The 27,561-nt window shown below is 38.2% G+C and overlaps 1 protein-coding gene across 1 annotated transcript; it reads right to left on the reverse strand.

Annotated features, from left to right (window-relative positions):
- On the reverse strand, positions 1–26,680 carry TBX18 (T-box transcription factor 18). The gene is made up of 8 exons (XM_037520046.2): positions 26,374–26,680; positions 24,952–25,156; positions 22,713–22,814; positions 19,323–19,494; positions 12,668–12,835; positions 9,094–9,158; positions 2,933–3,027; positions 1–1,460 (listed from the first exon to the last, which is right to left on the reverse strand). Exons 1-8 carry the CDS (start codon positions 26,678–26,680, stop codon positions 736–738), a joined length of 1,839 nt encoding a protein of 612 aa, XP_037375943.1. The 3' UTR covers positions 1–735.
- Positions 26,681–27,561: the final 881 nt, after the last annotated feature.

Raw genomic sequence — 27,561 nt, forward strand, 5'->3', positions numbered from 1 at the left:
ATATCTCGGATACTGGAAATTTATTTTCTTGCAGATGAATAAATACCTCTTATGGGCCCAACAGATAATGAAAAAAATATCATAAGCTCTCTCCACCTTCCTTTAGAAAATAATCATTATGGGTTATGGATTTTGTAGACCCAGAGTTGCTGAATATCTATGGCAAATACAATCAAACAGGAACATAACAGCTAATCCTTCATGATTACAAATACCTCAGAACGAATACTAAGAATTCACTGGCCTCTGCATTTTAGGTTCTCACACTGGGTCCAAGAATAACAGAAATCACAAGGCTCTGTGCTGGTTACTGTTGACTATCAACACTCAAGTATGGAACTGTATGGAGCATTTTTCTGATAAATTGTTATAAATCTTAGTCTGGTTTGTGTCATTGCCAAGTTTTAGGTTTGCCATTTGGATTTTGGAAGAATTTGAAAACTCTGGTTAAACATACTACATTTATGCCAATACTCTGTGCAACTTGATGAACTAGGGAAAAAATAGAGGCCACACAACTCCATGTGCTACATACGGAACACATATATTCCATAGGTAATTACAATCTCACCATGAGAAAGTAAAACTCGGTGAGCCTTCATTTCCTATTATTATATGTACATTTTAAAAGCTACTGAAAGTTTCTTTTCATATTGCTTAAAAAAAAAAAGGAGAAAAAACAAAGAAAGAAAATACATTAGACCAATTCAACTGTAGTTTAACTTAAAGGCTTCATCAGACCATATGTGCAGACACTTGAGATGATGACAGAGTTAAGCTTCCTAGGGTCCTAGAGTCAAAGAAACTCTGCTGACCCCCACTGCTAAGCAGGTGCACTCCTTCCACAGGGGGCAACATCTGTCGATCGGTCATGGTCCCACTTGGTGAGGACCCCAAGAAACTTCCTTGGGAAGAAACAATTTTCTCAGGACTGGCAGCCAGTTTGGGGGATGTGGAGAAATTATATCCATACAAAGCACAGGGGCTGTGTAACCTGAAAGTGTTATAGGAACTCTGATGGGTTTGATTAGTGGCAAAGGCATTGCTGGAGGGTGAAGGCATGATGTACTGAAGCTGGGGGGACATCCCCGAAATTTGCATGGACAAGCTGGTCTGTGGGCAGCTGAAGGTGTCCCCATCAGTAGCACCCATGGACATGTTCACAGAGGCACTGCTGCTCACGCCCACATAGGAGGGAGTCCTGGGTGGGGCAAAGGTCTCGCTGGTCTGGCTGGTGAGCCTGTTGTAGGTCTCGGCCAAGGATGTGCTGTAGCGGTTGAGGGTGAGACCGGAGCGTGCACAGGCGGAGTAGTCAGCTGGGGCCAGACTACACAGCTGGCTGGTGTTGGGACCCAGATGGAAGGCAGGAGAGGAGCAAGGAGAGCCAGACAAAAGATGAGGGTGGGTGGCAGGCACACCATTCCCAGAACCTTGGAGTAATGTGGAAGAACTTGAATTTCCTATAAAAGAAGTTGAAATGTAAAAGCAGTGACTCAACAGCCATCTTTTCCTTTCAATTTTATAAATGTGAGCTAGATCTTGTATGTTGAAAGGGGTCTACAAAGATGAAAAGGAGATAGTCTTGGTGCTCAAAGAATTGTCATTTAATTGAATTCAGATTGAAACATTTTCAACAAAGCTCCTTTCAATATACTCAACATAAATGATCTCCCCAGGGGGTGATGCTTTTTTTGTTTTGGCATAATTATTAGGACACCACCAGATAGAAATTTCACATTTTCTTCCTCAATTAGCTTTCTTGAAGTTTTCCCACTTGACTATAATAAACATTACAAATATGACTTTTCTGGCAACTTTATAAAATAAAAATTTCATCTTACTCTGTATCTTATTCCAAATGTTTAACCATCACCTTTCTTTCATCCACCTTTCAGCAGAGCTTGCTCTGAGTCAATATATTTCCTTATAAGAAAAAAAGATGGGATCAAAACAAAGAGCTGAATTGGTTGAAGCTCTTCAAATCTATTTGCAGCTTCACACGGAAACTGTGTGTGTCAATGATTTTGCCACACAGGGCTTGGCTGCTACAATAAATCTTATTTCCAACCAGAAAGCAGGCTGGTGACTCACATGCTAATACAAAAGCAGGCGTCCAGCAAATAAACAGCCCCATGAAACAGAGAGGGTGGGTAACCACTGCACAATCAATAACAGTGGTGGTGCTGCCCCCTCTCTGGATTTGCTGGCAGATTGATGTTTGCACACTTGACAGAATTGAGGGGGAGAGGTGAATTCCAAGGGACTGGACAGGTTGTAAAACCTTCATGGCTATAGTGACAGTGTTTTATATAGCTTCTCAAAATAATCTAAAAACCCAATCCAATTAATGATGATTAAAACCCCAGCATGCTAAATTCTCACTGGGATGCTGGGCAGGATCAGGCGTCAAAGTCTGAGGGCAGAAGTGAGTTGAGGGTCCTGCCCACAGAGTAAGGAGGAAACATCACCCCTGGGCTAGTGGAAACAGCTGAGCTCAGGGAAGCCTCCTGCGAGTGTGCTGACCTTTTCTTATCATAAACTGAACAGGAGAACCTACCTAGAGGCAATTCTGCTGAAGAAGAGAAGAAAGACACTGACAAGAAAAAGAAAACTGAGTGGAGCACTGACAAGTCCTTGAGAGGTATACCTGGAATCAGAGCCCATTGGTGTACCTCTTATTTTAATAAGAAATTTAAGGGGGAAGAAAGCCCATGACATATACAGAGAGTATAAAATATCCAAGACTTGACCTTTGACCACAACAGTCACTTTTCTTGATCCATCTTATACCTACAGGACAGATTCTACAATAGGAGGATGTTGGTGATGAGGCTGCCATTATAAATGTAAATAATGACTTGTGCATTTTTTTGGCACCTAAACTTCTAGGCAAGAGATGGCTGTATATATGACCCAAGAGACTGTGACTTACCTTGCTTGGGAATTCCAGGAATATCTTCAAAGGTAAGAGTCCGTAGTGAAGGCCTCCAGAACGCGTATGACTCCACAAGGGCTTCCAAACCCATTCTAAATTGAAGGATTGGAATGGGGGTGAACAAGAAGCCTAGTTAGGAGCAATTGGAGCTTTCAGAAGTAATAAGCTCCTCAGAAGACAGCACTGGCATTGAGAGTACCCCCTACAACTGGCAGGTTAGGAGTTTGGCACAGGCAGATCACAGTGCTTCAGAGATGGGCTTCCATTCTGCCACCAGGCACATGAAAGAATGGAAGCCAGCTACGATGTCCTGGCACATTCTCAGAGAACTTAGCCAACTGCTGAGCATGAGAGACTGTTTCTGTGGACTAAGGAACTAAGGTAAAGAGAGTCCAAGGTTGATGTGAACCTAAGGCTCTGTCATCATCTGGAACCCACCTACTCTTCCTGTCACATTACTCCTCTCCAATGAGGAAGCCTTGGCACAAGAGCATGCATCTATAAAGCCACCTCTTTTCTTTTTTTTTTTTTAAAGATTTATTTATTTATGTATACATGAGCCGGGGTAAAGGACAGAGACTCAGGGGGGTGAGAGGATTCAGAGACAGAATGGGGAACAGAACAGGCAGACTGACTGAAACACACTGCTGAGGGGAGCAGTGGGTGAGACAGGAGAGGTCTGCTGCACCATGTGGGTTGTTCCCTGACCGGCCAGGGATGGAACTCATGCAGAGCCTGCAGATTGCTTCATAGTGTGGTGCTTAACCCCTTGCGCCACCAGAGAAGCCCTTAAAGCCACCTCTTTTCTAAGAGGCATTTCTGTCCATCATCTGATGCCTCAACAACCAACTTAGAAGAGCCCCCATCCAAGAAAACTGATCTCTCTTTCTCTCTCTCTTTATCTCTCTGGAGCACAATCTCCACCAAACCCAACACAGCCAGATAGGCTCTTCTCGCAATGGAGCCTGGAGGTTGGGGAGGGGGCTACTGACCTCTCAGTTCAATGTGCCAGGGTTCACAGAAGATGACCTCACAGGGTAGAATGGTATATGGAACTAGTATTTCAAAGCCCCTACACATAACTACAGAATGCATACTTGAAAAGACAACCTAAGTTGGTTGTAGATTATTAGCATGACATGTATATGGTAAAACCAGGGCAAATACTCTAAATATATACATAATGCATATATCTCCTATCATAAAGTGACTCAGTCTTGCCCTCCTTTGATTTGATAACCAAGTCCTTTAAGGTCTAGAAAAGAGGCCTTTTATTCAACTAGTCATTCTCAAGACCTCGCCAGCAACCACCTTAGAACCTCACCTCACCTCAGAACAACCACCTTGTTCTTCTAGATGAATTGTGCTTTTCATGAAACATATCCCATTGTAGGAAATGCCTGCTCTCTTGGTGGCACACAAAACTCAGGAAACTCTTGTGATTAATAGATACAGTTTTATTTAATACAAACAGCCAGGGTTTAACACAGAAAAAGAGATAGGGTCAATCTTTAATGGTGTAGACTTAACGTGCCACCCACTCTGTATTCCCTTCAAGTCTGAGTAATCAACGGGAATCTAAGACAACAGAAAACCATCTCAGAGAGTCAACACCTATACCACATGGTGAAAGCTCACTGCCTGCTATAGTAACATGATCTGTGCAGATAAAAGCATCTCACCTGGTCCATAGAATTTGCTTCCTTAGAGTGTTCAGAGTGGGAACACTTCAAAGAGAGTCACCTGTTCTACTAGTGACAGTACGAGGCTACCTAAAGGAAGAGCTGGACACGAGAAAACCTGCATGTGCCTTACTGGGCTGCACAACAGGGCAGAATCTGGCTTTGTTATACCACAGAAAGGACTATTTGTGGTCATGTCTTGGAGAGGATACTGGGTTGAAGAACTGCGTAGTGACCATAACTCATTAAAACTCACACTGTGACCTTAGGTAAATGTTTTAACCTCCCTACATTTCAGTTCTCCACAAAGTGAGGATTAGTCTACAAAAGCTCTGAATCCCCATCTAGCTGAAAAGTTGTTTGATACTAAATGATTTCTCCCAAACTGGACATTGTACCTGTGGCTGACTACAGACCAAATGAAGATCACTGCACTTAGTAATATTTGATGTACAGCAGGTTGCATTAACTCTCAACTAATGAATATCGGGTGCTGTTTAACTGCTTACTCTATATTAAGCTTGCATTTATACTAATGTTTTATGTCTTTTGAAAAACAAAGTTTTTAAATGCTAACGAATGTTAGGATACAATTTCGTATAAAACTGATTTTTGTATTACCATATAGATGGTAATTGTAGTTTTAAACTGAAGTTTTAGTAATTAGTCAAATTGTAGTTTTAGTAATTGTAGTTTTAAATATTAAGGTTACCAAAGAGGTCATGGGGTGATTGTCTCAAGGGGTGTTTCCTAGGAGGTAATCACTGAGCATCTACTAAACTTAGAAATTTACTAACTACAGAGAAAAGAGACGAGCATCGCTGAGGGCTTTGCTTTAGCAGTGCAAATTTTATTATGCTCCAAATATAACTTCAACAATAGAACAAATTTTGGGAGATAAGCTACTGATCATCACAAACATTTAACCCTAAGATGTGAAAGTGGCATAGCTACAAGTGATCTGATTTTGAGCTCTTGATATTTTTCTTAAGGCTGCTGTTTCACACTGCAAGTTCCAGAAAGGATTTCAGATATTTTGCAGGAAACAGTTATAAAATATTTATTAGCTGAATCTGGACTTTTTTTAAAAAGCCTTCATTTTCTCCAGTAATGGAGACTTTCCCGTCTAGTTAAAGAAAAGATAAAAGGCACCTCCTGCAGGAGTGTAGTCAAGGCGATAATTTATACAAGATGCCTTTGAACAATTTCCACATTTTATCACCACCCTAATTTATGCTATCAAATAGCCAAGTTTATTTAGTAAAATGGTTATGTTTTTCCTGAAGTATTTAAAGAGAAGAAATTTTTGTACCTTCCTGAGTAAAAAATTTTATAGGGTCAAACCTAAGGCCTAACTGAAGAATGAAACTATTCTCAGCACATAAATTCTCTTTCACATAGCAAATGTCTTGCAGGAGAGCTTTTAAGGGCTGAAGCTACTGATTCCTATAAAATAGGCTGTAGAACCATAAATATCCAGGAAGGAATAATTTTTAATTAAAGCAAACTATTTTATAAAGTTTTAAAAAATCACAAGTTCATGTGTATTTGTTGTCCTGCTCAATTTGTTTATTTCATGTTTGTAGGGAAAATAAAATAGAATTTATTTTTAAAAGCAATAACAACAGCACGATACAACCGGGGTAATAAAGATATATATTGAAACTTTTTCTCATGGGCTTCCTTCTCCATTAGCATATTAAAAAATATCACCCCCTTCACCAAGTTTAATATATAATTTGGACTTTTTTTAAAGAAAATCTTTAAAGCTGACTAAATTCATTCTTTTCTATATAAGATGTCTTTTGCATTTATCAATGGAAAAATGTTAAAACATTTTTTTACAAGATGGAATACTGATCTATAGATATTGGACATTCTACAAAAAGCACTAAAGAAAATATCAATAATGAGTGGAAATAATTTCAATGAGAAAAAAAGGTGAAAATATTTATTTCACTAACTAGCTCTGTATAGGTTCAACATGTTTCCATTTATTAAGACATTACTTAGATATTGCTTAAGTATTTGTTGCTAAATAAAAAAATTTTAATTTTAGTAAAAGTTTAAAAGTGCTAAAGCATAATTCATTATTTTAATACATTCATGGAAAACTTTGAAAGTGTTAGAGTTAGAAAAGAAACAGTAGCAAGCCCTTAGATTCCCTATCGATAAACTCCAGAAACATCCAAAGGGAAAGAAAGAACTGTTATCAAACTTAGCATTTTGACCTGATCATACCAAACAAGAGTTTGTCATTTTTCACTGATTCTACTGATTTTTTTTCACTGACCAAATTAAAAAACCAAACATGTCTTCATTATGCTTATGGATCTAGAATTGTTCCTAAAACCCATCATAGTCATCTTATCATTTTGCTTTTAATTGTAGAAGTTTTATTCAGTATTATTATCTATTTAATATACTTTAAAAATATTTTTACATTTATTGCTTCAAATATAAACCAACAGATTATAGCAGTGTAGTCCTCCAGTGTCAACAGCAGTGGGTCTTTGCTAAAACAATCCTATAGATCAGGCTATAGAGTAGCCTGATCACAGTTTCTGACTGTACACTCTCCTAGAGTTCCAGTAAAGTTCAAAAATTCCTTCTCTGCTTATGAAGAGAACTGAAAGTGGTTCAACACTTTTAAATGGGTAACTACTATCCTGCTATAACTAAAACCATAAAAATATTCTACCCAAATATTAGTCCAAGTAGAAAAGGAGTTATCCCACAGGAAGGCTCCCTTCAGCCACCTCATCAGGGACCACCTCAGTTACAAAATTATTCAATTTCCAGAGATGCCACTGAAAAGGAAAGTTAACCAGGAGCTAATGTAACATAAGAAAAGTTTTTTTTTTTTCTGCACATTGAAACAGACATCTAAAATATAGCAGACAACATGTGTCAGGAATACCTTCAAACCTCCCTATAGAGTGAAGAATTTCAGAGGGAAGCCCTGTCAGTACACTTTCGCTGCACGTTAGTCCTCACATTGCATGCTTTTAAAACAATGCATTTAGCATGAAATCAAGTCTACAGACACATGGGTATATTCTGAGAAAAGGTCTCTGTCTACACTTACCTTGACCAATTAATCAGCTAAAAAGAACTAAAATCTGCATACTACTGATTATTTTCTCCAAATACTAAAATAAAATTGTTCCTAAAATAAGATGACTAGAATTTTGACTTCATGTAGACACAAACTATTTTTAAGGAGTATTAGAAAAATTTCTGGAGCAAAGTAATAAAAAATGCTCTAATATTTCCTTTTAAAAACAAGACACTTTTAAAATATTTAAAGTCTTACCTTAAAAAGGCATTTGGTGAACATTAATCTATTATTACTCTATGTTACTATCAACAGTTACTTTAGAAAATGTACCATACTGTATTGGAATAAAAACATATCAATAAATTCAAAAACTCTTGGCACACAGACGAGGGTGATCTGCTTTCTGATAAAAGTAATAGGGTAGATTTTATGATTGTAGGTCTCCCACTTAGTACAAACACCATAAAACAAGACACAGAAAAAATAAACAAGTGTGTGACTGTTTGCTGAGCCAAGACAAATTTGGAAAGTAAAGAGCATCTTGGCAAAGGGGAGTAGTTTCACATTCAGGCTGGAAATCTGAGGGAACAAGAGATCCCATATTCCAAAGGCAGAATCAATCGATAGGTGTGACATCACCAAGTAGATTCTAAACCAAGAGTAGAGGCAGAGAGGATACAGGCTGGGGGCTGGGGGCCTGAAGGGGTCCTTTCAGAGACAGCAGCACACATGCTAAAACTTCCATTTCTACCCCAGAATCACACATTAATGTTCACCTTAGAAGTGGGCAGGCCAAAATACATACATACACTCCAAAATAAATTATCTCCAAGGCCCAATAGTGTTAACAAACTTGAATCTTCATGAGCAATTATTTCAACAATTATTCAACACTATTATTTAATTTTATAAATGAAAATTCATAATAAAATTGGACCCAGTATGTGGCAACATGCACAAATGCACCAAGAAGGTGGGATAGTCAGTAAATACGGGCCCATTTATGGTATCTCCATCAGGAAAATGGTAAAGAAAATTGAAATCAGCCAACATGTCAAGTGCACTTGCTCCTTCTGTGGCAAAACAGATAAAAAAAGGAGAGTTGTGGGATTTGGCACTGTGGTAGCTGGTGGTGTCTAGACACACAGTGAGTCTGTTTCTTGGTGGTATTTAGTAATGTGTGGATTATGTCAGAATTCGGGTTTAACACTGGATAGGCTAGTTTTAACTCTTCATGACAGAAACATCACTTCTGCAGTCACAGTCAAGTCCTTCATCAGATAACTTCTGAAGGAATTGAAAGACCAGTAGAAATTCCATAATTTGAAACATTGCCAGCCTATAATAGATGGGTTAATTTATGTAACAAAAAAAATCAAATATATTTATCACAGAGAGACTTCACACTAACTTACCGATTACGTCCAGAGTCTCGGAAACCTTTGGCAAATGGATTCCTATCTATCTTCAAGCGAGTAATCTGCAGAACAGACGAAAAAAAAAATCATATCAGATCGTATATAAATGGCAACTGAGGTTATTGTAAGTGGAAAGTATAGGAGAACTACAACTAATTCCAAAATTAACTATTAAAGGATTCTATTGTATTCCTTTTCCCTATTTCCCAGATACATATTTTGTTATTTTAGCAGTAAGAAAATTTCAGAAATCATCTAAAATACTCATCTGCTGTGGAAAAGACACTGGGCACTCCCCATCCCTATTCAAGTTCTAGTAAAAGGATAAAAGTTTGTTTTACTTTTAATACCCCTGGAAAAGGATATTTGGAATCCAAGGATATTTGGAAGGTCCTAATGGGATTAAATCTTATACCTATAGTAGAAATATTTTAATCTGAACTACAACTCTTACTTGTTGATTTATACTCAGCTTTTGTCCAATGAGACCCCAAGATTTGGGGGGGGGTGTAATAAATAATCTAATTGTTTCCATTAAGAATATTTTTTTTAGTTATGCCAACTTGAAATTGACACTAATAACATCCTATCTATTCTACTTCCTACCAGACCTCCATTTGGCCCAAAGGAATGTATAGCCTTTTTTCTAAGAGGCACATCATGCTTTATTATCTGTGTTCTTTGACATAACAATCTGCAGTTAATACAAACACTTCTGATTTTATCACTTTCATTAAGGATGAACATTGTTGGATAATACAAAAGCAAAGCAAGGCATCTTTGGAACATCATCAGCAGTCTGCCCATAGTGTCCTATAAATGGTCTCAGCATGCTCCAACGAGCCATGCAACATCTGAGATACATGTGCACCAAATAATACTCACTATCTGGATAAAACTACGTTATAAAGATAAAATTAATACAAGACTTTAGTACTTCCCCATGATTGCCATTCTGGGAAATCTTAACAGATCATTATGGCGCAGTTTTCTTTTCATTTAAATAATGTTTCAACAACATTAAATAATTTAAATGTTCATTTAAAACAGTATTTTTTTGAAGTGCAAATGTATTTAATGGTGCCTTGTCAAAAGAGAGCAGTATATGACAATTGCTAATATCATTATCTTTATTACTAACATCATATTTGTTGAGTGCATGCTGCATATGTTGTACTAATTTTCATCACAATTTATGCATAGTAATTTACATCACAATTTTATGTTTTTTTGTTAAGTGAGGCTTTGGTTTCTACAATTACAAAGTTAATAGGTGGTAGAACCCCAGTTACCAGAGCCCATTACTATTAACCAGCAGGCAGGCTGCATAGCAATAGCTGGGGTTAAAAAATTAAAATGACTATATTTTATAGTTAGCAACCTCCTTTCTATTTTTAAATTGATTTGTTAACATTTGCTAATTGTTGTTAATCACCACCATGTACCAAAAGCCCACTGCATCTCATTTATTTTATCACAGGGGCTGGGAAAAAATACACATGTAAGTTAATTTCTGTGTGCATGTGTGTGAGAGAGAAGGGAAGAGGAAGAGAGGTGAGGGGAAAAAGAGCCTGGGATTATTAAAAAGATATTAATGTCTCTGTTATTTTTCCTCATGCATTACTTTTTCTTAGAAAGTCATTTTGTGCACATATTTTAAGAACATCTTCCTAGTTATCTTAGCCTCTCTAAAGTTCAATTTTATAATCCTTCCTAAAATAGAGTGTTGAGCCTCTTAGCCTAAGAAGTTTCAAAACCAAAGAAATTACAACAGAGAGATTATAAAGACTTAACATTTTTACTGATAGATATAGAAAATGCAAAGAGAAGTGGAGACCTAAAATAATTCTGCAGACCACTGAAATTAAAAAAAAATCCTAACACAAATCACACAAGCGTCAAGTACATTGCTCTTTCTTAGGAAAACTGGCTGGAATTGCACAGGTCAAATATTTGCCGCTTATTCAATTCCCCACCTACTTGATACAGGTTTGAAGAAATGTTTATTGAGGATTTTGCATCTATGGTCATCAAGGATATTGGTTAGTCTAGTTTTCTTTTTTGTGATGTCCTTGTCTCCTTTAGGTATCAGGGTAATGCTAGCCTCATAAATTGTGTTTGGAAGCATTTCCTCGTCCTCAGTTTTTTGGAAAAGTTTTAAAAGGATAGGTATTAGTTCATCTTTGAAGGTTTATTAGAACTTACTACAGAAACCATCTGGTCCTGTGTTTTCTTTTTTTGGAGACTTTTGATTACTGTTTCAATTGCCTTGCTTATACTCATGGACTGTTCAGGCTTTCTATTTCTTCCTGACTCAGTCTTGAAAGTTTGTGTGCTTCTAAGAATTTTCCCATTTCTTCCAGGTCATTCAATTTCTTGGTAAAATGATGTACATAGTAGTTTCTTATGATCCTCTGTAATTTCTCATTTGTTTCTATTTATTGTTTTCTCCTTTTCTGTTTTCTTTAGTGAGCCTAGCTAGAGATTTGCTATTTTATCTTTTATACATACATACACACACAGACACACACACACACACACACAATGGAATACTATTCAAATATTTAAAAGATGAAATTTTGCCATGGATGGAACTGGTAGGGATTATGCTAAGTGACATAAGTCATAAGGAGAAAACCTAAAGCCGTATGAGTCACTGATATTGAATATAAAGGAACAAAACAATGGGAATGGTCCAGACAAACCAAACTCCAGAAATCTGACTGCAGAACTGGGGCTACCAGAAGGGGAAGGTACAGAATGGGGCCTAAATCAGGGAGTGGGCTCAACAAACTGTGGTGGAAGGTTATTGGTTCTTTGGTGGTGGGCCTAGTGTGCTAACAAACATCTGAAGAGGTGTGAATCTATACCCCTAAATCATATACAATGTTGGAAACTACCTCAATTAAAAGTAATACAATTTTTTAAAAATATAAAATAAAAATTAAAATCAAAAGAAATATTTTTATCCATACAGAAGAAAACATATTTTGCTTTTCAAACTATTTCTAATTTTATGAAAGGATTATTCCATAATTACCAATCTTTCAGATTATAAGCATGTACATACCTTCTATCACAATTAAAGCATATCTTGAAAAAAATAGCCCTTTTTGTGTATATATATATATATATATATATACCAAAATGATCATATAGGATAAATTCTTCTGAAATATCTCTCATGATAGACTGCAGTTTTAAAATAAAGTAAGCCGCCAAATCCCATGTCCAATTCACTTTTCAATTTTACATGTCTAATCCTGGGTGATACACATGTTTTCTTATTTTAATTGTGACATCATGATTTAATTATCTTCAAATGGAAAGTAAACCAGTTGAGAGATACATTTTGATCTGAGACACACTAGAATAGTCTTACTTGGGGGAATTATGCACCAAGAATTGTTATTATAATACACACACAAACACACACACATACCCTGGACATCACAGATGGAAACTGCTTTATGATAATTCATATTGTTTAGATACAGTGAAAAGGACAGCTACCTTTCTAGTTATGCCTGAAAAGAAGAATCTAGAAAGATACTAGTTCTGAGAACAATACCTGCTGATTCTGATAGGCAGTGACTGTTGTGAACACAGTTTCTGGAAAGGAGAAAGCCTTCACTCCTTCCCCAGACGGAACGGGCTTGATGGGGGAAAGATCGTCTCCGCAGTCTTTACGGATAACGTGGACTCGTGGTTGATATTTGTGCATAGAATGCAGAATAATCTGTCAAGGAAATAAGTCAATTTATCAGGAAACTGATCTCAATCTCAATACCAGGACTAAACATGTAAAGGGTGAAATAAATAAACTGATCTCAATCTCAACACCATGACTAAACATGTAAAGGGCGAAATAAATGAAAAGTTCTAAGGATGCAGAAGTGTCCATTTAACAGAACATATCAATATTGGAGAGAAGTTTAGAAAGTTATCAGTAAACTTTGTCATCAAATACAAAAGAAAAAAAGAAATCGCTATTTTAGTGGAATGATATATACAACCATTAAAACTGAATATCAAATTTCTATTGCTGGAAATGCAATAATACAATCATAAGCATTTTATTTACAATGAGCCAAATGAACCAGTCCAAACTAATAAAATTAAAAAATGGGATTGAGGGCCTCCCTGGTGGTGCAGTGATTAAAGTCTCAGTTCCATCAAGCTATCAGCAGCCATTGTGATCTGAGTTCAATCCTGCCCAAGAAGCAGAGCCACATGGCATAGCAGACCTCTCCTGTCTCTCCCGTTGCTCCCCCTCAGCAGTGTATTTCAGTAAATCTGCCTGTCCTGCTCCCTACTCTGTCTCTGGTGAATCCTCTCACCTCTCGGCACCTCTGGCCTACACGCCAGTTCTTATATGCATAAATAAATAAAAATAAATCTTTAAAAAAAAACCAAGAATTTAGATGATAAACAAATCATATGGCATTATTCTTAAAAAATGGGATTGAAATGATTATTTAAATTCCACCACACTCATCCCACCCAAAAAAAAGTATTTGCACATGAGGTTTTCTTTAGAAGGAATTTATTTTACTATTGGTGACTATCATGTGTATTTGAGGGCAAAGAAAACTGTGAGGATACTCCAGGGTCTGTCTTATATGTAAAAGTTTTTCACTTGTCCAAATAACCCTGTGTCCATGTCTCCTTCACAAAAAGGCTTCCAAAACACTGATGTCAGGAAGTACTCTCAGACTCTGCTAGGGGGACGTGATAATTGGTTTAATTATCTTCTAATTCCACTTCTGAGAATTTCTCCTAAGTAACTATTCCAATACCAGAAAAGCATTACACGTACAAAGATGAGCATCATGCCATTTACAACCATGGAAAAACTATAAACTGCTTATAGTAGTAGACTGGGTTGGTAAATAAAAGTTCACACAATGGGACACAGTATTAGTCCACTGTTACTAATGTTGTTTAGGTCATTTTAACCACATAATAAAATGTTTCTTTTTGAGTCTTAAATGATAAAAGAAGATCTAAGTTGTGTATAAACTTCTCCCAACAACATAAAAATACCAAAAAGAACCCACAGAAAGATATGAATGTGATCATCTCTGGATGAGGAGAACTGTGGGAAAGGCTCTATGCTTTCTTTTTTTTTAAAGATTTATTTATTTATGCATACAAGAACTGGGGTACAGGCCAGAGGTGTGGGGATGAGAGGATTCACCAGAGACAGTGGGAAGCAGAACAGGCAGATTTACTGAAGCACACTGCTGAGGGGAGCAGCAGGAAACACAGGAGAGATCTGCTGTGCCATGTGGGTAGCTCCCTGGCCAGGGATCGAACTCGTGCTGCAGAGGCCATGGATAGCTTCACAGTGCTATGCTTAATCCCTTGCGCCACCAGGGAGGTCCTATGCTTTACGCTTTCAAGGCCAGTGGTGGGATGGGGTAAGGAACTACTCTCATTCACTGGGATTTTCTATTTGCTACTGAGAATACATATTCAGGTATTCATTAATGAATTTAGTTAACAGATTTATATCTTTCCTGAGCTATAAGATTTAAATTCAGGTTGGGTGTTAGGAGATGAAGGAAAGATGCTTACACAAAAGTTACAAAAAACAGTGATTGACCAGTCTCAGGTTGCTCAGGATGCAGACAGTTTCACAGAAAGAATTCAGCATCTTTGATCATTCCAAACACATATCATCCCATCCCTGGAGAGGGTGCTCACTGCCATAGAGGATGTCTTACTGACTGGGAGTAACCAGCACTGTGGTCAGTTTTGGTGGCTTTTCCTCAATTTTTTTCTTTCTATCAGTGGAGGAAATGCCTGGATAAGCAGAACTAAAGATCATGCCCATGGTCATGCTTGACGCGGAGAATAAGGGAGTAGGATAGCTGGGGACACACACAGATCTGCAGCCACAGAAAGTTCTCTTTCCTGGTCTGATTACTGAAATTTCAGTATTCCATTTAGTGCTTCATGAAATCAATATATGGTTATAACCAGAAGTAATTTTAAGTAAATAAAATTATAAAATAAAGTGGAAAAATGGGTGTGTGCCTGTAGTAAGGGTAAGTACTGCTTTACTGTTCTTATGGGGTGTGGGTGGTCATAACATAACATGTATATCTTGCTGTGTGTCAGGTAAAAAGTTTTAAAAACAGAGAAACAAGATTTAATTCTAACAAGTCTAAGGATCCACAAGTTCCAGAGTGGAAGATTAATTGGAGAAAATGACATTAAACAAAAAGAAATAAGGGCAACCCCAGTTTCAGGATATTGGAGGGAGCTGACCTAGAATGATAAAAACAGAAATTGATTTGGGTTTCTGTTTACTAGTCAATGAAAAGGAGGTTCTTATTTCATGAAGATCTCTCAAACATATTTCTCCACATAGCTATACACATTTTAATTGTATTTACTTGTTTATAAACATACTAAATTTCCAAAATGACTTAAGGTAGGTTATGTTTGGGTAGGGTACAGAAATAGTTGACATATGCTTCTTTTGCACTTTAGTAACTTGAAGATTATTTAAGCAAAATGATATATTTCCAATATGATCTATAGGAATTTAGTAAATCCCTGGAAAATTGTAGGAAATGCTAAACAAGCTACAGTTCTTCTTAATAAAAGAGCATTACTTGTTTTTCTAATGAATGATCAAAATTATAATGCTGATTAGTCAATAATAATCTGCATATTTAATAGAACAAGTAGAAGCAGGAGAATCACTAGCCTTATCAACAGGAGACCACAAAGATAAAGCATATTAGAGAAATTAAAATAATTACACCTCATCTGCATGTCCCATGCTCTCTATCCTATTGAGATGGAAGACTTTTGCTTCTTTTTGGTATTACTTATTAGCACAGATAGTCACATGGCTCTATGTCCACAAACACAGGGTGTTTTTTTCATATTCAGGTTAACACAAAGTTTTTTCCACTTTAAGGATAATTATGTTTGCATCAAAATAAGCATATTACTTTCTTCTGATCTGATAAGGCTAAAGTGCCTGTGGTTTGACATACACACCAGCAGTGTTCTGCCTTACATCAGAGTTTAATGAGGAAACACTACCTACTTACTTTGGAATTTTCTAGATGGCCTAAATGGCAGCGTTGGAACAAGTCAAGCAACGGTCTAAGTAGAAGCTAGTAACAAAGCCTGGCTCTCCCTGCATTTTGGTGATTCACTTGGCATAGTGGAATCAAGGCAGTAACACAGGTCACATGCTCCACAGCAATGTGACCTTGTTTTGTTTCAGGCGTGACACTGTATATGAAGCATGCAGTTGACAGCCTCAAGAGAAAAGGCCTGTGGTCCCCCAAGGAAGAGGAATTTCTGCCTCCATACTTCCTTCAGTAATTTTCTTGCTTCCAAACTGTACAGTTTCTCTACCTACTCCCCACGTACTTTCAAATTCAACCGGTCATTTGATTCACTCAAAATCCTCTAATTCCAATATAACCCGTAAGAAAACCAAGGCTCAAGAGTGGAAAACACTTGTCCAGGCGTGTGAATGTGCTGGACCTCTAAGCTGTTGTAAGTTCCTCCCATCAGGGAGGTTCTGGCAATCGCCGCTGCACTATCTTGCCTGCCACTTATTCTCAGGGAGAAATGGGATGAGGGGGTGGACAAACTTGAAGCTAGGGCAACTCTATCAGTGAATCCTCAGCAGCTGGGAGAACAGGCCATCCCACAGATTCCCTGGCTGTGGCTGCCTGGTCCTTCCTTCCAAAGCACTACTCCCTAGCACAGTGGGTACAAATCCTGCCAAGGTTCATGATGCACCATATTAATGACTTCTAATTCTTCATGGGAATGATCACCTAAATGTTTTCCTCCTGTGAATGTGCACCTTGAAGGAAATGCCCTACCCAAGCATGCTGATCATCCAAGGACTGGTCCAATATAAATCTGGCTATGAATTCCCCAATGAGCAAGTAGGGATTACAAAGTCTTTATAACATTCAAAAACTAGCTGTGGAGCAGTAGAATATTTCTACTCTAGGGTCTCACCAATATCTCTTTCTAAACAACCCCTGGCAGTTGGAAAGCTGAAAAGTGACTTTGTGGAAAACCACAATGGCACATAAGCTCACGTCTCAGTCAGTCCCGTGAGGATTTGACTACTGTAATCATTCACTAAATTAATCCAAGTCCCAGTTCTCTATGGAGTTTACAAATCACTATGTAAATACTTGTTCACCTTTAGGAGAATAAAACTGGAAACTGAGAGGAAAAAGAATTAAGAGAGCAATTCAGAAAGCAAATTAGACAACCACCACTCATTTGAGTTCACAGCTTGATTAGTTGGAGGTTGTGTCACTTTCTTTAGAGTTGGGTCACGCATTGGTCTAAATGTTGTTGCAAAGATATTTTTTGCATGAGATTAACATTAAATTAGGTGACTGAGTAAAGAGGATTACCCTCCATAATGTGGGTGGGCCTCATCCAATAGATTGAAAGCTTTAAGAGAAAGACTGAGGTACACAGAGAAGTAATTGTGTCTCTGGACTGTCTCTGGATCTTCAGCCTGCCAACCTGTCCTGCAGGTTTTAGACCTGCCAGTCCCTACATTTTGTGATATGATTCCTTAAATGAATCTTATATAAATATTAATACAAATTCTATTGATTCTGTTTCTCTGGAGAAGACCATTTTAAATAAAATGCAAAGTTACCAAGTTAAAAATCATATAGATGAACTGTTAGAACAATATCTAATATTAGATGCTAGACATTAGAAAGGCAGTAATTTGATGTAAAATATTAAAAGTATAAAATGACTATATTGATTTAAATTATTTTAAAAAATCTGTACCTTATTCATGGCAGTGCCTAGTTTCAGATCCAATTATCTCTTAAAAGATATATTCTCAAATTACAGGACTCAGAGGAATGGAGTATACTTAAAGTATTGAAAGCAAGTAACATTGAGTGGCATTTAATCTAAAATTTTCTGTTTTAAAAAAATTAAAAAAACACCTCAATGGTCATGCTGACAACATTTCCAGTCAGCTCCCCTCAATATGACAGAAAAAAAATTATTTTCCTTGACCTCAGTCAAGTGAAAAATAACTTCTTACAACCTGACTACAAATAAAGAATAATAGGCAAGGAAACAAGCTAATGCACTAAAATACTGAAAATGGTGTTAGATTCAGAAATAAAATACAGTCTTGTTACTTTTCAGATTCTATTTTAAATCATAAAGGCAGTAAGCAAAAGCACTAGCAATGTGAGATTTTTCTAGATCTGACTTAACAATCTGGATATTGTATTTGTACCACAATAAAATTAGTACTTGAATGTTTTTTCATTAAGGTCAATTGCTTAATTAAGATGGTGTCTAAAAACTTGCAAATCATATCCTATCACCATTGTATTATGATTTTATGATAGCTTGCATTTTAAAAAGAGATTTGCACACAAATAAGCTATCTTTATATCACCCCTTTGAAAAATAAACTAGTTGGTATTCCTTTTATGTATGATGTACTCTTCAAAAAGCATTCCAATCCTGCCTCAATCAAAAACCTCTAAAATAACAGAAACTTAACTGAAATGCTAACTTTGAACAGAAATGAGCAAAAATCCAGCTACATATTTATTAGAATTATGTGTAGAAATCTTGCTGAAGAACAATATTACATAAAATAATTAATAAGGTTTTAAAATGACCGAATTATTGGAATGACTTATTTTGAATTATGTATGATGTTTCAGCAGTTTGAAGACTAAAAGGAAGTATTATTATAATATATTTGACACATTAGATGTCATTACTAAATAATCTGGAACTTGCAGACGGAACACACAAACGACATAAGCCTGGGTCATTACTAAGAAGCAATAAGCCTCAGCAGGGAAGAGAGCTAGATGCAGGCAGGACACAATAAACCATTATCCCTGTTACCCCAATCCCAAGTATTCATATTCCGAGTAGAATAATTAGCACCTCATGGGATTTTGAACAAATGTTTTGGCTAAAAAAACGTCTGCCTGTGGTTCCTTTACCCCAGTATCTAGTTTTAACCTATTAAATGCTTCATAGGATACTCAAGGCACAAACATAATTTCTAATGCAAATATGACTTTGATTTTGCAGTTTATGCACATTCTGATCAATCAGAAGACAATTATTATGACCTTAAAAAAAAGTAATTTCTTAATTAGGCCCAGTATAAACATGCCATTCTACCCATTGGCGGTATACTAGGGTGGCCATCTACTTACATGGCCTTGGTCATCCAGTTCATTGTTGGTGAGCTTGAGCTTGTCGAAGCTGATCACTTGTCTCATCCAAGTCTCCCCTGAGGCGGGTGAGTCTGGATGAATGTACACCCGAGGTGGCACAGGGGAGTCAGCGTTACCGGCCACCATCCACTTAGAGCTGTGGTAAACATACCTAGAGGACAATGACAAGGTTATGTGGACTTCTGCTTTAGTCTGGAATTTCCAACCCAGTACAAACAGCTGAAATGTATACTCTGGAATGGCAAAGAGCAAAAATCCAGAGTTACTTACGTGTTAAAATAAAGTGTAGAAATCTTGCTGAGGAAAAATACTACACAAAATTAATAAGATGTTAAAATGACCACATTATTGGAATGACTTATTTTGACTTTTACATGATGTTTCAGCAGTTTCAAGACTAGAGGATTTGCTCCTCATGTTCAATGCATATAAAATAAGTTTCAAGCACTTTTCAAAAACTCTCCAAGGCAGCAGAGGTCTGTTGACTACACAAAGTGGTGTGTCAAGGGTTTAGTGCAACTATCTTAATACTCATGCTATCACCACCAAAAATGCAACAATCTAAATTCTTATGAATCACACTTATTCATGTCAGACAGTCTGTCTGTATTCTGACATTTTCCATTTTTTAATCTGGATGTTTAATTGACATGAAATCATAAATATTACATTGTCAAGCTCATCTTTAAGTAAATCCTAAGAGTACTTAAAAGTTATCTAGAAAAGTCCTGTCTTTAAGATTACTACCTATTTTAGGCTTATGTAAATGATGGGGTAGATGATAAAAAGGCAAGGGAAATTTCAGAAATTCAGTGACTCTTGTTTTCAAAGGAAAAAAGGTTTTATCTAATCATTTAGAATAATTTTTCTAATTTTATTACACTCTCAGTTGAGGATAAAGTATCCAGTTTAACTTTAAAATTTCATACAGTCATAAAACATAGGCCTTTATCTCCTATATTTCTTCATAATTATAAAAAGCGCTTCAAATTGCTTTCAAAATACCACTAGTTAAAATGGTATTCTTTGAAGTGGTATTCTATCTAATTAATTTTACACTTTTCTAATACTTTTTTCTGAAAATCCTATTCTGTTTATTTATAAGTATCAAATATATTGACATTTATGTCAAAAATTTTAAATAACATTTGAAGTAATAAATAAGTTCATGATATTTAATTCTATATTCATATTATTGCTAATTATCGTAATTTATAATACGCTAACTCAAAAACTAGAAACTACTAGATTTAGGAAACACTTAGAAAAGTGAAATTATAATCTTAGGTGTTTTTCTCCCATTTCTTAGCTGCATTCCAATACAAATGTCATACCATTTAAAGCAACAATTTGAAATGATCTCAGAGAATTCTACTTATATAGCATGCAAATTCTTTTTAAAATAGTATGAAATGTTTTCATAGTATATCTAATAAAGCCCTCTATTTTTACTATGGTCACATATTTTATCTATTTTGAAGTCAATCTGCCTTAAATTCTTTAGTTCCTTTTCTTAGGGGAAAAAAAATCACAAAATTAAGAAAAGTTAAATTTTTAACTTCCCTTGAATGCTATAGTATAATTTCAATTAATAAGTTCCTAATTGTATGGGCCTTGGTGAATATTAATTTCACACTCTAGTATGTCACAATCATTTTTCACTTGACTAAGTACTACACTTTGATAACAGAATAAAGCAATGTATTTTTTCTACTATTTCTAAAAAAGTCAAAAAATAAAATGCACCTCTTAGAAATATAAGACAAAAGTGTATTATAAATACAAATTGAGGTATTACCAAAATAGAGTAATAGGAGCAAAACTTTGGAAAAGTATCCATACTGAATAGTTCAAAAATCCAAACTCATTAAGTTACTGCTTCATGTTACATATTCTTTGTGAAGCATTCTAAATACAAATGCTAAAACAAATTTCTTCTTGGGAAGCCATTTAAGTGAAACCAAGTTTATATTTTAATATTTGACCTTTTTATAATCTGATATTTTAATACTAATATTTGAAATTGATCTTGTTTTTAGATGAGAGTAATAAGAAGCAGCTAAGTAAAATAAACTATACAAAACATACAGAAGAGATTTGGAGAAAAAGACATCCTTAGAAAGGAATAATTCCTACATTCTTTAAGAATCATGCTATCTTCCTCAGCATAAAACACAAATAAGAATATAGATTTTTAAGTCAAGTATATTTAGAGAATAAATTTCAATGCCTCATGGCTACTGCTATGCAGGAGATAATTTTAGCAAAACTCTGTAATGAGTTAATTTCAATAAATACAACAGTAAACACAATAATACGAAAACACCAATAACAAAACTGTCCTTTTTATTAACCATTCTTAGTATTCCATATGTGCCTTTACTAATTAAATCTGTATGCTTTTGACACCATAAACCTGTTTCAATAAAACAACTCCCTTAATTCTAAAAAGTGATAAAACTAAACCTGATTTCACTTAAAAACTTACCAAATGTTTTAGCTATTTATGAAAAAAGAACAGAAACAGACCACAATTTAAAATAGCATCTCTGATCTTCCACTAAAATTTTCCTTTTTTAAATGTCAGCATTTTTTAACTCAGGAAAATAAAGAGCAGCCATTGAAAACTGCTGATTTTCTTGCTTGCAAAAGAAAAAAAACAAAGGTTGATTTGAAACTGAAGAAAGTATATCTTTTCCAACTTTACTTGATATTTATACAAGTATATCCTCTTTCAAAATCCAAATATTACAAAGTTTTTTAATTACCCTGTTAACTACCAACAAAGCACAACAATAAGGTAACAAATTCAATACCAATTTAAAGATATCTTCATATTATAATGAATTATGAGATTTTATTTTTCTTAGTCATAAAAAAATCTTAATAATTTTCCCAAGTGAAAGGAACAAAGCCTACAAACAGTTGCAATTTTGACTTTGAACAAAACAAGATAAAGGGAACTTTAAAAGATGACAAAAAACCAAAACATTGTATTAAACAATATGTATGTATATCTATAGGCTTTGCTTAACATTTCCTCTCAAAATCCTGACCGAAATGTGAATTAATATGAAAGGCATAGTTTAGCAACACTAAAGTAGCCCCTATTAAAAGTCCTCAATACTTGAAGACATTTCTGTATCTTTTAAAAGCAAAACAAAAATTAAGTTTCTACCTTTACTGCAAGAGAAGACATCATCGTCAGGGCTACTAGACCCGACAAGGGTTGGATTACAGACCTAGGAATTCTATAGACTTCTGAAATAAGCGTCACAGTTGCCACAGATCAAATACCTTTGATTTGCATTGCCTGTAAAATCCTAGTGTTTTTCTTATCCTTTTGCACTCATCCGATCATCATCATACCTGTATCTTTTGTTGTCGACTGGTACAATATCCATAGCAATGTAATATTGCTGGTGGGGATCTAATCCTGAGATCTTGACTCTCATTGCTGGAAACATGCGCCTAATAAAGAAGAGGTGGAAAGAGCATTGGATTTTGTTTGTGTTTGTGATTACACATGGAGGATGAATAAGCAAAGAAACCTCTTGAGTCTCTATTTTTCTTATGGACAAATTTACAGCATTCACTCCGGTTATGAAACTCAAAGAATCAGAACACAGGACATATCAAAATTTAAATGTAATTTTGCTTTACCCTATACACTCATTCTGTGTTTACTGAAATGTCAATATAGTAAAAAACAAAGGAACTGTACACTGAAGAAGTAATGGCACCAAAGAAAGTATTTTAGTTTTTAAGCAAAAATCAATAAGCACATTTATTTTAATAATACAGAAAATAAAATGCTCCAAATGGTGGAAATAGAAAATTTGAATTTCTAAAAGTGATAAAATATATTATAATGTGAAATTTTAAAAGGGTTATAAAAAACCACAAGGAGTCAATGTGCCATACTATAACCAAACAATATGTTCTTTATTGAGACAGGACTTCCTGTCTGCAGCATGGTAAAGGTGAAGTGCAAAAGTTGCTCTAAATTTGAAAGGTATAGTAAAACTCCTTTATTGAAAGCAGAAACTAAACACAATGTGTATTTACCAAATCACTCCTTTCCCCCATCACACCCTGAAAATACTTTCTTATTCACCCACACCTTCCCCAAACTTTGCTAATTAAAACAAAGGAAAATTTGTATTTCTCTTGGCTTCCCAGAGATGAACATCAAAGAGAAACTATAATAAATACGCCTATCTTTTAAAAAGCACATAGTAGTAATACAAGAGCAAATTATTATATATAAAACACAAGTAGAGCTGTTATTTTTTTTTTAACTTTCAGCTCATGATTTATTTCTAAGACCCTTTCAGTTAATCTAATTTTTGCTAATTTAACCTCATAACAAAAAATTTTAGTAGTTATTTACAATTTTTCCATAACAATAATGCCACTAAAGACCACTCCAGAGAAAAGAAAATCCATTATTTCTAACTAGACACGAAAACTGTTTACTACGAGGCTGTTTTAGTGTTATTTCAGTGCACCTGTAAGATAAAGAGTAAAGGTCTTTAACTACATCCTTTATAAGACAACTGTTGCTTTGTGTTGTTGAAGAATGAATTCGGATCATTAATAAAAGCTCTGTGAAAATGTAGAAGGTAAGCATATGGATTCAATAAAATATGTTTTTGTAATTTCTAATAAGTTTGGATACTTTTATGCTGTCCAGGTTTTTGCCATGTGAACTCTCTGAAAGAGTTGTGTGTGCTTTTTAGAGTTCCTTTTAAGGAAGATACTATTCATAGATTTCAGGGAAATAAAATGAAAACTCTAAAAAACCAAGTATTTCTGTGACTATCTCAAATTCAAATGATCTAACACATCCACTTATTTTACTGACAGATGTGCAAATTTCACACTTTCAAAAAACATAGCTTCTTACAAATATTTTTTAGTGTTTTCAGGAAATGTAGGAGAAGGTGTGAACTCATATAGGAAAATATTCGAACACTTAACTGTGAATTTACAAACAAAACTTTTTTTAATTATGGTAATTATTTTTGCAGGATTAAGCATGCTTTACTGGCGATTCCGTAACTTTTCATCCTAGTCTAATGGAAATAGCACAAGACGTCATGTTCTCACACTGTTATGAAACTTCTTGATCAAGAACCAGCCTGGATGTTCAGTCTGCTAAACTAAGAGTACACTTTGGTTTTTAAAAAGGAGGAGAGAGGTGGGCAAAGAAGGAAGCTGTTCCGTATTTCCAGAAATGATAACTAGAACCTAAATAAATATCTTAAATGCAAATAAGATCACGAGAATCTGTAACTACCGTGCACTCGGCTTAATAACAGCGAAGGGCTACCCGCATCTGCAGAGTCGGTGAGTGTCGGTCTCCCTAGCATCCATAAAGAGGACGGCCAGGCGGTGCCCCTCACCGACTGCTCTCCGGGGTAAGTAGGCAAAGCTAGTTTTAAATGTTCAAGTCGGGGGCCACGTCCTGAGTCTGTAGGGAAAATGCTAGCTTGAGACGCCCCGCGCTGCAGGCCTATTTCCTTCCTGAAACTACCGAGGGGTAGGGTGAGGCCAGGGCCAGACGCCTTGGGGGACTTCCCCCTCGCTCCATTTCGCCCTTTACCTGCCCGCCTTGGTGATGATCATCTCCGTGCCGATCTCGTGGAAGCGTTTCCAAAGCTCTGCTCCCTGTAGATCCACCCGCGGGGCCTGTGGTGAAGGCAGCGGAGTACCAGTCCGAGCCAGGGCAGGGGCTGGGGAGCCCTTTGGGGAGCCTCCAGGCGACGCCAGCGGGGACGCACCCTGCAGGAAGCCGTCCTCACAGCCGCCTGAGCAGCAGAGGGCAAAGAGGGGTAACCGGTGAGGGTTCCAAAGGGGAAGCCGGCCACAGAGATGAACCCCTAGACAGGCTGCTGGGGAAAGGAAAAGGACCAGGAGGAAAGGGGAAATATTTCGTTCCCTTGGTCCCTCTAATAAACCGGCGCACGAGTAAAACACTCGCTTGGCCCTCCACAGAGACACTTGGCATTCAAGTGGCACCTCCTTGGCATCTAAGGATCAAAACGAGGAGAGGTGCGCACTGGGCGGCGTCCATCCCATTCACCCCTGGCCTCCGCCCGGCCAAGGCCCCAAAGTAACTTTCGCAGCGCCTTTGTCAAGGTCTGGGACCCGTGCCCAACCGAGCCAGAGACAGGTTCTGAATCCAAATCCCCAGTGGAGAGTCTCCGACAGCCCCCACCCCCGCACCCGCGAGCGCACCCAACAAAAAGACGCCCCAAGTGCCAGGGCCTCCCTGCGCATCAGGCGTCTGAGGCGCGTAGCTTTGGGCAGAGCCAGAAGCATCTTGAGAAAACCTTTCAGATTTCGCTCTCACCAAACTCCCAAGCCGCGCTGAGCTCCTAGCCAAGCAGCCAAAGAACGACAAGAACGCGATAAGTCAGCCCTAGAGTGGTAGCCGTCGGCCTTGGCAACGGGAATGAGATGGGAAGGACGGGAAAGGCTCAGCTACCCCTCGGGAAACCACGTTTGCAAATACGCCGCCCTCTTCCTGGTTTGCCACAACGGTTTAGGGCATTCGTTCCGGTTTTGAGAGGGTTATGCCGTCGCAAAATCCCCCCTCCCCATACACACACACACACCATCTCCAAGCTTTGAAAAGTTGAGAAAGGAAAAAAGAGCACCCATTGGCTGGAACCCCAAGAGAGGCAGCCGCGGAAAGCACAGATCTGCAGCGCCGAGCACCGCAAACAGCCGCGGCTGAGCGCGCCGGGGATGCAACGGGCCTGCGAGGCTCGGATGGAAGCGACATTTTAGCAGTCTGGGGGGCGCCCGGGATTGCACGGCGACAGCAGCCAGGGCGGCGGAGAGCTCTGCGCCTTTACGCCCAAGGCGAAGGTGCCCGTGGCTGAGTTGCCTTGGGCACTTCTGGGCACCGCGCGCGCGCGCCTGCAACTCCCAGAAGTTCAGGTTCTCGGCGGCCAGCGGGCCAGCGAGAGCTGGGAGGAGACGCGCAGGGAGGAAATTAAGCAAGAAAGGGCCGACTCACCCGAGGCTTCGCGGGAGCCGCAGCTCCGCTCCAGGTTTGCGCAGCTCCGGGCGGGCCCGGACGCGGACCCGGCGGCTGGTGGCTGCGCCGCGCCTTCGTCTCCCTCGGAGGAGCCCTTTTCGTCCGCGCCGCCGCCGAGGCTGCAGCCTCCATCATCTCCAGCTGCGGTGGCCTCTTCTGCGCCCAACTTTCGCCGCTTTTTCTGAAGCTGTTGCTGCTTCTCCGCGCCGATCAGCGCCTCCACGGAGAAGGCGTGCGCCTTGAGGCTCAGCATGCTGCACGGCGATCCCCTCCGCTTCTCGGCCATCCCCGCCGCCCGCCGCCCGCCCGCCCCTCGCTCATATACACTCGCGCGGGCACAGGCGCACACTCGCTCGCCTCCCCCCACCCGAATTGGAACGACTCTCAGGGCCTCCAGCAGGCCGAGATCTGCCCCCTTCCCCGCCTCGGGCAAAAACGAATTTTGCGTTTCCTCTTTCTCGCTTGTGTTGGGATCCGAGGAGCTAGCGTCGCGCCCGCCAAGTTTCCTTCCCTCGGGCTCTCGCGCGCGCTTCTCTCACTGATGCACACCCACACGCCCACCCCCTCCACCTCCTCCTGCTGCTCCAAGATCTGCCTCGACTGATGCGCCAGAGAGGACTAACATGGGTAAAAAACACTCTGCGGACACAAATTAGGGATTGTAATTGAAATTTGTTGCCTTGATCTGTCAGCACTTCCAAGCAGGAGAGCGGTGGGAAGAACTTGCTCATTAGTGTCAATAAAGCGGCAGAGGCGGAGTCTGGGGCCTCGTCAATCACCTAAAGGAAGGGCCAATCCTAAGCGCCGACCCCACGCAGCCCGCGCCCACTTCCTTACAAGGTTGCAAAAAACTAAGAGTGAAAAGCGCCGCCGTCTGGCTTGGAAGCGCCAGCCACAGGCGCCTGAGCCCGACGGTCTCCCTGCCTCCAGCCCTTTCCAGCCTCGGAATGTCCAGCTTTCCTCTTCGGGACCTGGAAAGGCCGAGGCTCCTGGCTTGAAACCAGGACGATTGCTAAGTTAGAAGAATCTTTCAAGAAACCTTAAAATCCGTCCCACATCCTTATCATTTAACATTGCTGCAACTTATTTTCCGAGTGGGGAGAAATTCACAGTCACCAGGCTGTCTTTTTTCACTTAAACAGTCCATCATCTATTGTAGTCGCGTTT

This window comes from Talpa occidentalis, unplaced genomic scaffold, assembly GCF_014898055.3.
Source record: "Talpa occidentalis isolate TD23 unplaced genomic scaffold, MPIMG_talOcc4v2.1 talOcc4.2, whole genome shotgun sequence".
Taxonomy (NCBI): domain Eukaryota; kingdom Metazoa; phylum Chordata; class Mammalia; order Eulipotyphla; family Talpidae; genus Talpa; species Talpa occidentalis.